The sequence below is a fragment of the Lytechinus pictus genome, unplaced genomic scaffold (assembly GCF_037042905.1).
Source record: "Lytechinus pictus isolate F3 Inbred unplaced genomic scaffold, Lp3.0 scaffold_20, whole genome shotgun sequence".
Taxonomy (NCBI): Eukaryota; Metazoa; Echinodermata; class Echinoidea; order Temnopleuroida; family Toxopneustidae; genus Lytechinus; species Lytechinus pictus.
This window is the reverse complement of record NW_026974141.1, coordinates 15,896,730-15,909,246: the sequence shown is the minus strand read 5'-3', so window position 1 is coordinate 15,909,246 and position 12,517 is coordinate 15,896,730. Positions and strand designations below refer to the sequence as shown.

The following is a 12,517-nucleotide window of genomic DNA, read 5'->3' as shown; positions in this document are numbered from 1 at the left end:
TTATTGCATTTTAAAAACAATCATCATACCTGTATCTCCTTTTACACAGCATCCCTTGACGAACGCAAGACCGTGCTGCATGTCATATACTTCACCTTTTAACTTATCAGCAATCACATCAACAAGCGCTATCTCACTAGCTATATTCTGAACCATGAAACAAAACAAAATTTGATATTGATAAAAGAATGTTATTTTCATGAATGCACATGAAAAGGGGCACCAATTTTTCATGTTGTGTATGTTCCCTCCTGGAAAAAGTAATTAGCCCCCCCCCCCCCACACACACACACGCCTGAATGAATGAAATATGAAATTATTATCAATGAAATAAATGACAGAATTATAAAACAAATTAACAAACAAATGAATAAGAATAATTACTAAAGTAGTATACTCCAAAAGGAAAGCATGTGGAAACACAACAAATTAAGGAAAAAACAACAAAATGTTCAGACTGTTGGTTTTCATCTTAACATAAATGTACATGTAGTTCTTCAGAATATGATTTGATGAGTACATGTATGTAGGCCAGTGTACAGCTTTCAACAGACTTTCCCCTCCCATCTACTGCAATAGTACAAAATATTTATTACCTTCCCATTTTACATTTACCTGTGTCATTATACTGTATGCACAAGCCATGCCCACTTGACCAACACCAACGATGGTCACTTTGGTTGGTGATATCTCGTCCAACTGGTCAACGACCATGTCCATCAACTTATTAGTGAGAGTTGCCATCTTCCTTCCTCAGATCTAAGACAATAAACAAAAAACCTACATTTCAATGTTTTGATACATCCCAGGGAATAATTTTCCTGGTATCAAATTGCAATTTGCTCCACTTATTTGAAAAACTGCTACATGTATGTGTATTAAAGTCTTTTGTATATAGCATACTTTTACACAGGATTGTACATAACTTTATATTTGAGAGCTTTTCTTTTATGACCAAAAATGCTACTCAAATTTGTAAAGCAAAATTATTCCCTGCATCCAAAAGATGGTGTTTATTATTGGCCTGTTGAATCAACCTTGGTCATAAAATGTTGTGTGTGAGAGAGCAGAAAAATAAGCAAAACAGAATGGTGAGAGATTAAAATAAATAAGACAAGGGTTATGGCTGGATTACAAATACTATAGCATCATTTAAATTTCAAATTGGTGATTTGTTTTAAAAAATTGACAAGTGGTAGAGTCAACTCTCTAATATACATGTAGGCTGTATACTTGATTATCAGGGATTGTAATTCTCTTTAATACAAGGTAAAGTTAATCAAAATATAACACATTGGTTTATGTCTTCTGTCTTCATGAAGAATATTATTTTCAATAGCGTTGGTGGAAAGTGACATTTTTGGGTAATTTATGTACATGTAGGAAAGTGAGTAGTCCCTGAAAATGGTTGAGGCTTTTTCTAAAAAATACATATGTTTCTTTAAATTTTTTTAACGAGATTTTTGGCACACATACTCATAGAATAATAAGGAACATTATCAACTGATTTTTTTGTGAAATAAAAAGAAATTCATTTTAAATCATAACTTAAATAGTTACATGTAGGAGCGCCGTGCGCAGTTATGCCCTCCCATACAATACAGTGGTTTTACAAGTAGAAATTTGATGCGTCCAAAGGACACAGATGCCTCGACTTAACGCAATCAGAAATTCATTCAACATTATTGAACTTAATATCGTGCAGAAACCAATATGCATATAATGAACAAATTTAGACCTTTGATCCAACTTGCATGTACATGTATATCATGAGCTGTGACCTTTGACCTGCAGACTCCGAATTTGAACTTGCCTTTATTTTGGTGTCATCTACCTACACATCAAAAAAATGTTTTTAAATCTGTTGAATATTTCATAAGTTATCATGCGGAAACCAACTCGCATATTCAATGAGCTGTGACCTTTGAACTGCCGACTTAGAATTCGAACTTAGTCTGTATTATGGTGTCATCTACCTACACACCAAAAACGCTTAAATTCCACTAAATATTTTTTTGAATTATTGCGCGGAAACCAACTCGCATATTTAATGAGCTGTGACCTTTGACCTTTAGACGCTGAATTCAAGCTAAGCCTGTATTTTGGTGTCATCTACCTACACAACAAAAAATTTTAAATTCCATAAAATATTTTTTGAGTTATTGCGAGGAAACCAACTCGCATATTTAATGAGCTGTGACCTTTGACCTGCGGACTCTGAATTCGAACTTAGCCTGTATTTTGGTGACATCTACCTACACGCCAAAATTTCTTTTAAATCCATTAAATACTTTTTGATTTATTGCGCAGGAACCAAGTGGGGGGACGGATGTATGGACAGGGGCAATGCACCCTCCGGACTTTGTCTGCAGGGGCATAAAAATTCATAAATATGGTTAACTCATATTGTTTAAAATAGGAAGAACATCTCATTCTTCAGGTGAAGACTAAATTTCCTCGTTGAAAATTCCATGCAAAACACACAGTTCATTATGTTCAGTACAATGTTCTTTAAAATCCAATTTAAGACTTTCAATAGAATAGAGCAACACCTCACAACTTCCTGCTTGACCATTGTCCATGGATGAAAGAGGGCTGGACAGCTATTGTCAGCAGTGGCATAACTACGGGGGGGGGGGGGGGATGGGGGCACGTTACCCCCCCCCCCAATCGGCTGGCAAAAAAAAAAAAAAAAAAAAAGGAAAGGTTTATACATCTGTTGGCATGGTTGGACAAATTCTGGTTGGGAGGGGGGAGATTTAAAACCTCCATTTCTCAATGCACGTAAAGTTTCACAAGTTAAAGCTGTCTAGATAATCATCAATTACCAGAAGTAAAGACCGGAAAATCTACAAGGCTAGAGGAGAAGTCCTTCGTTTCTGTACCTGATGGGATGTGATATGACGAGTATTGTATGGCAAGTTCCCCTAATCTGCGCAGTCCCCCTTGACTTGTCTGCGCGATTCTATTCTATGCAACAAACACAAACTTTACACATGCAATACATTAACATAGACATGATAGACAGATATTCATTAAAAAATCTTACTCAAAAATTTTGGAAAATAATGAATTTTGGGCATTCCATGTGACGGACTCAAAATGCAGTTTTTTTAGTTTCTGATTATCTCATCAAAATCCCCGAATCGTGTGCAAAACCTGCACTGCAGTGCCCAAGGTTTTTTCCAAGAAAATCATATATTTCTTTCAATTTTTTAAGAGATATTTGGTACACTTACTCATAAGAAGGAACATTATTATCTGAAAAAGTTTGTGAAATAAAAAGAAATTCATGTTAAATCTCATCTCAAATTGTAAGGTGCGCAGGTTTTTGGGACCACACCATCGTATTCGTAGTGCGTGCACATCCAGACACACGACAGAAAAAAGGCGATAGTCGAGACCAACATGAAACACAATAAAATAAGTTCTTGCTAGAATTATACAACCATTCTTGGCTCACTGACATTAAGCATCGTCACAAACAATATCAAAATTCACTGATCAAATACGTACAAGAACCGTGAGCCTAGTAAATCGGCGATTTTCTGGTAGAAGCAACTGTGAGGAACATTAACAACACCACACACACAGCAGGCTAGGGCGAATAGGGTAATCGGTCACGTCGCTCGGGGAAGCGCAGGGGGAGGACGCGTGCATATCTGCGCTGATTATTATGCAGCAAGCTAGCGATCCCTGGATTGTTTATAATGAATTGACCTAGATTGTACTCCGTTCTTTTATCACAAAGATATTCGCTTTACGTGTACAGTAGTTCAAAAGATGTGTCTGATACCAGTAAAGAGTACGTGCAGCTGACCATGTTTTCTTTTTACCAGTCGATGATTGGCCTTGCCCTTTGTCAGATGCCATTGAACGCCAAAAAGGTCAATGGTTGTGAAATGATGTCCGGGGTAAAAAAAAGCAAAAATGCGGGCTAAATAATCTTGGATCTTTCGTAAAATACGGAAAATGGAAAAGGGCTACATACAATTAAATGACATCAATCAAATATTCATTTGGAGGGGTGGATCATCAGGAAAGGGGTGCAGTGGCGTACCGTGGGCGTGGTTCACGGCATTGGGGGGGGGGGGGGCACCAGCAAAAAATTTGAGTCACTTCATGAGCGCGCGAAGCGCGCTCATAGTTGCCAGGTATACTAACCTAATAGAGACATTTTAAAGACAACGCCATTAAACGGATATATATTTCACTAATCAAATAATGCGAGCACGAAGCGCGAGCTGAAAAAATATTCAGACCTAAAAAAGGACATTATAATAAATTTTTTGTAATCATGATACGTACCTGTTTCGCTAAACAATGCGAACGCGGCGAGCGCGAAGCGAGAGCTGACATTTTTGTATATATTGACCCCAAACAAGAAGATTTAAAGGACTATAATTTAGGAATCTATTTAGAGTATACATATCTAACCATAGTCATCTAATGCGAGTGCCAAGCGCTTGCTGATTTTGTTAGAATTACATCTAAGCACATTAAGCACTTGTAGTCATAGTAATCATGAATACGCATCTCACTAATCAAACATTTCGAGCGCGAAGCGCGAGCTGAAAATTTAGATAATTCAGACCTGAAGAGGGGCATTCTAAGGCTTGTTTGTAGGAATTCACGAAGACCATACATATTTCACTAATCAAGTGATGCGAGCGCGAAGCCCGATCGAGCTGAAAATGTTTGATATTCACATCAGAAAAAAGGGACATTTTAAGGACTGATCCGTATTCATGGAGAGCAGGCATATCTCATCTATCCACTAATGCGAACGTAATCACGGACAGGAAATAATTTATATTAAGACCTTAACATGGGGCAATCATTTTAAATAGTCATGGATAAGAAGCGTATGTCACTATACATAAAACAATAATAACTCGAAGTGCGAGGAAATATATTTGGTGTATATTGACTTGAAAACGGGAGGTTTTAGTACAACAGGATTATATATCTCATTAAACAGACAATGCAAGCACCAAGAATAGTGAAGACATAGGCCCTGAGAAAAATATGTTTCATAAAGATATGATAAAAATGGTTATTGTGTATTGTAACATAACATAGTTATAATATAAAATTATAATGAATAAGAAGTTCCTCTTTCCCACTTCGTTTCTCTTCCTTTCTCCCTCTTTTTTTTTTTTTTTTTTTTTTTTTGTGTCAGCCGATTGGGGGGGGGGCACGTGCCCCCCATGCCCCCCGTAGTTACGCCACTGAAGGGGTGTGTCGGCCTGGGGCTATACGCCTTTTTCGATCCACCAAGCTGCACGACCCCCCCCCCCCGCCCTCACTTATATGCCAAGTGTTCCACTTTTACAAATTGAAAAGGCATATCCTGAAATAATCAATAAATCAAGATCTTTCAATTTTCTGAATCATAATTATATCCCGTAAGTAATAATCTCTTCATTTTATACATTTACGCATGTTTTTACGATTGCTAGATACATTGCACAAAAATTGTACCTGTCATAATTAATAATAAACTCACACGTGATAGATCAGATTTTTGTGAATTCATTTCTATCATAATTTGGTGTGAATATTATGCAATATGGTCTCTGACGGGAGTATTTTCGGTGTCCATATATTACAGACCATATACTTTTCAGATAAAGTAAACTATATGCACCGATTATTAAATGATTAAGGGATTATAATAATAGCATATTATTTCGAGGATGAAGTTTTACAACTAAATTTAACGAAACAAAAATAAAAACATTTCATGAAAGAATCATGTACGTAAAAATTTTACACATTTATTACCCCCCCCCCTCTCACTCTCTTAATGGGGGGGGGGGGGGTAGGTATATATTCGAATAGCAATAATAAACACAGCATTTACTATGCGCCTATTCCGAGACCATATCGTATCTTTTTTTTACGAGAACTGAAAATAAACGAAATGAAATAAGCCCTAATTATTACCTGAAAGGTAATTCAGGTTCATGTCTTACCTCGGCATGGTAGAAAATCCTAAAAATGGTTCCGGGAGGGGGCACTTCCATTGACGAGTGGATACGCGTGACCAAAAAAACCACATAAAAGGGATCTCTTTTTCAAGATAGGACACGTTACGTACGTAACGTAATGAGGGTATCAAAAACACAAAAATAATGAAAAAATGTGTCTATTTCGCTAGGCAAGCTACGTGTTTACGATCCAATTTGCAACGGGTATAAAAAGACTAAAATACTTGTACTTTTTGTCCCAAATTTTTTTTTTGCCAATACTTGTTAAGTGTATAGGGTTTCACACGCCAATACTTGTTAAAGGGTGCATTTTCAGAATATGGAAAATACTTGTTTAGCATGTTTAGGGTGCTTTTCGAAATCCCTGCATGGTCACACATGGTATCCACTCGTCAATGGAGTCGCCCCAGGTGACCCCCCCCCCTAAGATCTAAGTTATTTGAGTGAGATTATGATTTACTTGTGTAAATATATATCTTTATCTTTGGGGGATAAAATCATACAATTGGTAATTTGAAAACCTCATCGCACTCTAAAATAGGGTAATTTTCCCCGTATAAATAGCGATTCCGGCAAAATGCAAAACGAGTTATTGGTTATATAGCGCCATCTTTTGGTTTTACGTTTTGGCTGTACGGAAATGATCGGAAGAATCCAGTCCTGTCTTTTGAGATTCTAATTAAGCAGGGGCGGATCCAGCTTTTTATAAAGGGGGGGGTTGGGGTGGTATGCGAGGGAGCGTAGCGACCGAGTCCAAGCGAGCGGAGCGAGCGAGGGGGGAGGGTGTGGGAGGGGGGTGTCCCCCCCCCTCCCACAGTAGGGAAAATTTTTGAAAATCTGTGTGTGAAAATGGCGTTTTCTAAAATTACAAGTTTAAAAAAAAAGATAAGATTTAAAAAAATGGTCCCCGGATTTTTTTTTTGGGGGGGGTTGCAACCCCCCAACCCCCCCTCTAGATCCGCTTCTGTTAAGGTAAAGCGTCTGCCCATCGAACCAAAGATCGTGGGTTCGAGTCCACCCCGGCGGATGACTGAAGCCAGTGCGTTGTGTGTAATTAAACGTCTGTCCCCTGTTTCAGAGATGCGCAGGCTATGTTGCAGCGGAAAACACTCCGTCCCTCGGATAGGACGTTAAATGGAGGCCCCGTGTAGAGGAAAATCACGACCTTTGCACGTTAAGAAACCACTGCACTATTCATTGGCGGTGGAAGGCAAAAATTTGAGGGGGAGTGGAGACCACCAAAATTTGTTGACAAGCAAAAAAGAAAAAAAAAGTTATCAAACAAAAATTTTTAGGGGGGACGCAGGAAAAAAATTGACAAGCAAAAAAAAAATTGTCCCCCACCTCAAATTTAGGGGGGGGCACTTCCGCCGCCTATGACTAGTCTGCAGGCACAGACCCTGATTGGAACTTTGATCAACAAGTGTGCCTCCGCGCAAAGACTAGCAAATGCAAAACTTGCTGTTCCAGACCTTCAGTACACAAGGCATGAGTAGGCTGCACATTCAGACCTTTATCTCGAGTGAAGGGTATGCCCAGCAGACTAGCCTATGACACTATTCGAATAAGAGTAGGGGGAAACCCCGGTGTATCCTATAGTGGTCCACCTGCATTCCCCGACCAGTTATCGGGAGGAGATCCAGTGTGGCCAGTGAAAAATATCCAATTATGCCAGAGGAGCAGCGAAATTATGCTAAATCGCGAAAATTTATGCCAAACCATTTTGGACCCTTAACACGGACCTAGGATTTTCCACAGGGGGACAAAACCGTCCGCCCAAAAATTTGACAAGCAAAAAAAAAAAAAAAAAAAAAAAAAAAAAGGCCTTCAATCTTCGATGAAATGTGTGAAAAATGGAAAAACAACATATGGGGGGAAAAAAATCGATCAAAATTATGCTAAATTATGCTGAAAGGGTCGAAATTATGCCAGAAAAAAGTCTAATTATGCCAAAATTATGCCAGGCATAATGAATTATGCTGAAAAGGTCGAAATTATGCCAGAAAGCATAATATCTGGCAACGTTAAGAGACCTGCGGGTCACAGTTCTGTGTGCGCGCCCTTCGAGGCGACCGAGATTGGCTGGCTCCAGACCTCCAATGCGCCTTTGAATGTCTATATGGCGCTATACAAATGCTGTGCATCATCATCATCATCATCATCATCATCATCATAATAATAAATTGAACTATAATTGTATTTGTATGGAGAAACTAAAATGTTTTGAGAGGAAGGGTAATTGTTCTACTATAACTACTGCGGTATGATGTATTGAGTAGTTAATTAGCATGTTATCATTCAAGTTGGTCTATATTACTAGACTAAACTAGCTTTTATGGGTCAGGAAACAGGCCAGGTGTGAATAGTTGAGGACTCGAGATGGCGCTATTGGTTCGTATCTGCTTTAAGCTGGGATGCCAAGAAATTGCAAATTTTGCTATCCAAAGTATAAACACTCTTAGTATGTACTTACACATGTAATTATGATTCAAAATGCGCACATTGTAAAATACACATTGTCTCCTTTCGGATAACATGAAATGAGATATCTTCCATCTTATTTGAAAATTCTTTTAATATTTGTGGCATTCGGACATTTACTATACATTCGATGGATGAAAGAATTTAAATCGAAGAATTTAAGTTGTGTAAAAAACTTCAAACTATTGATAGTTTTCACAAACTTTTATTTTGAGGAAATCGCGGTTTTATGTTTCATTGTGCCATATTATGTGTGTGTAATATTCAAATTTGAAATGTTTATTTATGAGACTTATATTTTGAAAAACCAAATAAAAAGAATCGCATATCAAAGATAATAATAATAATTGGCATTTATATAGCGCTTTATCAATCTACGACTGCTCAAAGCGCTTCACAATTATTATTACCCGTTCACTGGATTCATAGCATTTCAAGCAGCCTGTTAGGCGCAACATTGCTAAACCAACCACAATGAAATTATGACGGTTGTTTCCTACCAGTACCCAATTAGCACCTGGGTGAGAGTGGCAAAGTGTGGATTGACGCCTTGCCAAAGGACGCTAGGCCATTAGTCCAGTCAATCTAGCCAGAATAGGGGGGTAACCCACCACTAATTGCAACACGAGATATTCCACTGAAATGCTTTCCAGGAAGGTCCCCTAAACAACATACTAAAAGTCCCAAGAAATCCAAGCAGTGGAAATTTATGAAATTTGCATATTATGCAAATTAGCCATGAAAAATTAGAAAAAGAAGGGAAATAATCCAAAGATTACAAATTAAAGGTTCAAAACAATTTAATTTGAATGGAAATTCATGATAAATAACTGTTTTTGATCAAAAGTGTAAAAATTTCTACCTCATTTGCATATTATGCAAATGAGCATCCTTATATGGAAAAAATGTCAAGATATTGTGATTTTTCTCATATAGACTGCTTGAAAAAATTTCATTAATGTTGACATTAACATGCTACTATATCACTAAGCATGAGAATTCATCCCAATGCCTGAAAATTAATTTGCATATTATGCAAATAAGCCATTTAAAAAAAATAAAAAATGCAGAAATTAATCCAAAGATTACAAATTAAATGTCCACAGCAAGTAATTTTGAACAAAAGTTCATGATGAATAAATAAGTTCAATGTCTTTATTAAAAAAAGCTAGCAAATCTGCCTCATTTGCATATTATGCAAATAAGTATCCTTATATGGAAAATGTCAAGAAATTTTGATTTTTATCACATTGACTGCAGTGTAAACATATCAGTTTTTCAAATTAATATGCTGCTATCACTAAGCATTCAAATCTATCCTAATATAATTTTTATTGAAGGAAATATACTGGAAATATGTTCTTCGCTTCCTAAGCCGCGTTGTTAGTCTGACAAGATGATGGGATCAGCAAGAACAAAGCACAGTATTTGAACTGGTGTGTAGTTTGTTAGAGTTGACAACCCTTTCTTATATGGATGGGAACGACTTATACTTTGTTGAAAATTCACCGTAAAAAACATGATAAAGGGAGGCCAGGAAAAGCAAACTTATGGCAGGTAATATATGATGAGTAGTCTCATTAAGAAGTGTAGCAGAGCAGGATGTTTTTTTTACAATTTCTTCAGTAGTCTGGCTACACCTGTTTGACTAAACAATATGTTATCTGGCCATATCTGGGTCAGGACTGGGTCCCAGGACTTGTAGAGCAGCGTCATCATCATCGTCATCATGATCAGTGCCGGATCAGTGGTGAATACTAAGACTAAAAATCGTTGCCTTCCTTTAATAATGCTATTCCAATGTAGTCATAGCTATTGATATTATGGGCTCCCAACATGCTAATTGTTACAGCCTGGATCATTGTCAATCCGGTCAACAAATTATGTATTATAGGCTTGTCTACAAACCCTCTTATGGTCCTCTTAGCAATTCTGAGCTTTACCTTACTGATGCTTTTGGAGCACTAAAATGTGCAAGCCTTCCTAGCCTTTCTCTAAAACTCTTGACATCTTCCGACACAACTTATGTCCATTGTCCATTGAGGCAACTTGTGTCGGAAGAAGACATGGTTAACGATGTGTTCTTGTTAAAGTCCTCTTGATTGGCATTCAGTCTCCTATGCTCGACTTGTCGGATTTCAGTACAGAGAGTTGTATGATTGTCCAAAGTACATCTACATGACACTATTATAAAGTCAGCATTCCTCCAGAAGAACATCCTTAGTTGTACCATAATTGCTAAAAGGTTTATTCCTCTTGATAACCTCACAGTATACCGATGAGTAACACATTGTGGCAAATAAATCCTGGAAGTGGTACACACTGTCTAATCAATGTTGGATGGTATTTGATGGTGATGTTAAGGGTGTTCCATTGTGTTGTGTCCTCTTCTTGGAAAGGCAATAATCTGGCTTAGTCCTCCATCTGGTTTGTTCATTGTGTCACTGAGGAATTTCTGTTTACCATAAATATCAGGACATTAATATTATTATTTGCATACGACTTACTTAGAAACTATAGCTTTAATATTTGGAGATGGTTGCCATAGGAGATTTATCAAAGAGGAAAGAACAGAAAATGGATGCTTCATCATGAAGCAGCAACTGGATTCAGCAAGAACGTCTAATCACGATTCCTGCATGTATCTGAGAAAGATGCCTATAATGCACTTTAAGCCTTCATCATGAATTTATGAATGGCTTTCATGTCGCTCGTATAGGCAAATGCCCATTGTTACTCTTATAACCAAAGTGATCTCGCAGGTGACGCACGGTCTGTCCGGTCTACTGTACCTCTTGAATGCACCCAAACAGACTTAATCCCAGATATGTGCATATTTTGGAAACGGGATAAGAAACTTGCAATTATAGTCCAGGATAGAAGGGGTCGAACCTTGTTTTTTTATATATACAATGTTTTTTGATGGTTTCTTGTCAATTAGAGGGTGCTGATTCCGAATCTGAATGATGCCACTCGTGTAACCTTGAGCATTTTCTGCAAATTGGCAAAATCCAATATGGCCGCCAAAATATTCAAATTACCCATGAAAATCATAAAAATGTCCACACATTGGCTATAAAGTACATGCAATTGTGCTGCCGGAGTGAAATAATATCTGAAAAAATGATTTTTGTCAAAATATTTATTTTCTTGATATCAAAATGGCCGCCATCATAGACCCCTGTACAATATGAATGGGGAAAATTAATTTTTACAAAATTGAGCACTGAAATGCAAGTAATTATGATCTATGAGTGAAGCAATGTCTGAAAACATGATTGCTAACGATATATATCATTTGTTATGTCAGTTATGTGATAAATCCTGTATTTTGATATTCAAAATGGCCTCCAAAAGCCCTAACACTATTATGTACAATGTGAATGGTGACACACAAAAATCACAAGAGTGAGCACTAAAATGCATTTTGTTAAGATAAACGAGTGGAATACTGACTAAAAAACATTATTGTTAACGAAATTTATTATTTAACATGCCATGTATGTGATAAACCCTGTATTTTGATATTTAATATGGCCGCCAAAGGCCCTAAAATTATGATCTACGATGTGAGAGAGGACAAAAACAATCACAAGGTGAGCACTAAAACGTATTTTTTTGTGGTAAATTAGTGGAATACTGTCTTCAAATATAATTTGCAACGAAATATATTATTCGGATTTCATATTTGTGTTAAATATTGTATTTTGACTTTCAAAATGGCCGCCAAAAGACATTGACTGTATTATGTACAATCGATCTGGGAAACCAATTTTCACAGGAGTCAGCACCATAACATGCCTATAATTGTGATTTAAGAGTAAAATATTGTCTGAAAACATAATTTCTAACAAGATATATCATTCATTCTGCCAGGTAGGTGATAAATAATGTATTTTGAAAGTCAAAATGGCCGCTACAGGCCCTAACGGTAGGCTTATTATGTACTTTGTGAATGGGAACATATAATTTTAACAGAATTTGGCTTAGCTTGACTAAATGGTGTTGCATGTATGAGTGAAATATCGTCTGAAAATATGATT

At 37.1% G+C, this 12,517-nt stretch overlaps 1 protein-coding gene across 4 annotated transcripts in view; it reads right to left on the bottom strand.

Moving 5' to 3' along the window:
• The window catches only part of LOC129283066 (L-lactate dehydrogenase-like), a 37,612-nt gene extending 33,839 nt beyond the window's left edge, over positions 1-3,773 (bottom strand). Inside the window, exons 1-3 of one of the 4 annotated variants that reach the window (XR_010296812.1) lie at positions 3,517-3,712; positions 616-759; positions 30-147 (exon numbers count right to left, since the gene is read on the bottom strand). Coding sequence is in view for 3 of the 4 variants with exons in the window: in XM_064115064.1 (XP_063971134.1) it covers positions 30-147; positions 616-744 (247 nt within the window). In the remaining variant the exon portion in view is untranslated. Of the gene's footprint in view, positions 1-29; positions 148-615; positions 760-3,516 lie in introns of all 4 variants that reach the window. The other 3 variants (XM_064115064.1, XM_064115062.1, XM_064115063.1) reach the window with 3 other exon arrangements.
• Between the last annotated feature and the right edge of the window lie 8,744 nt (positions 3,774-12,517).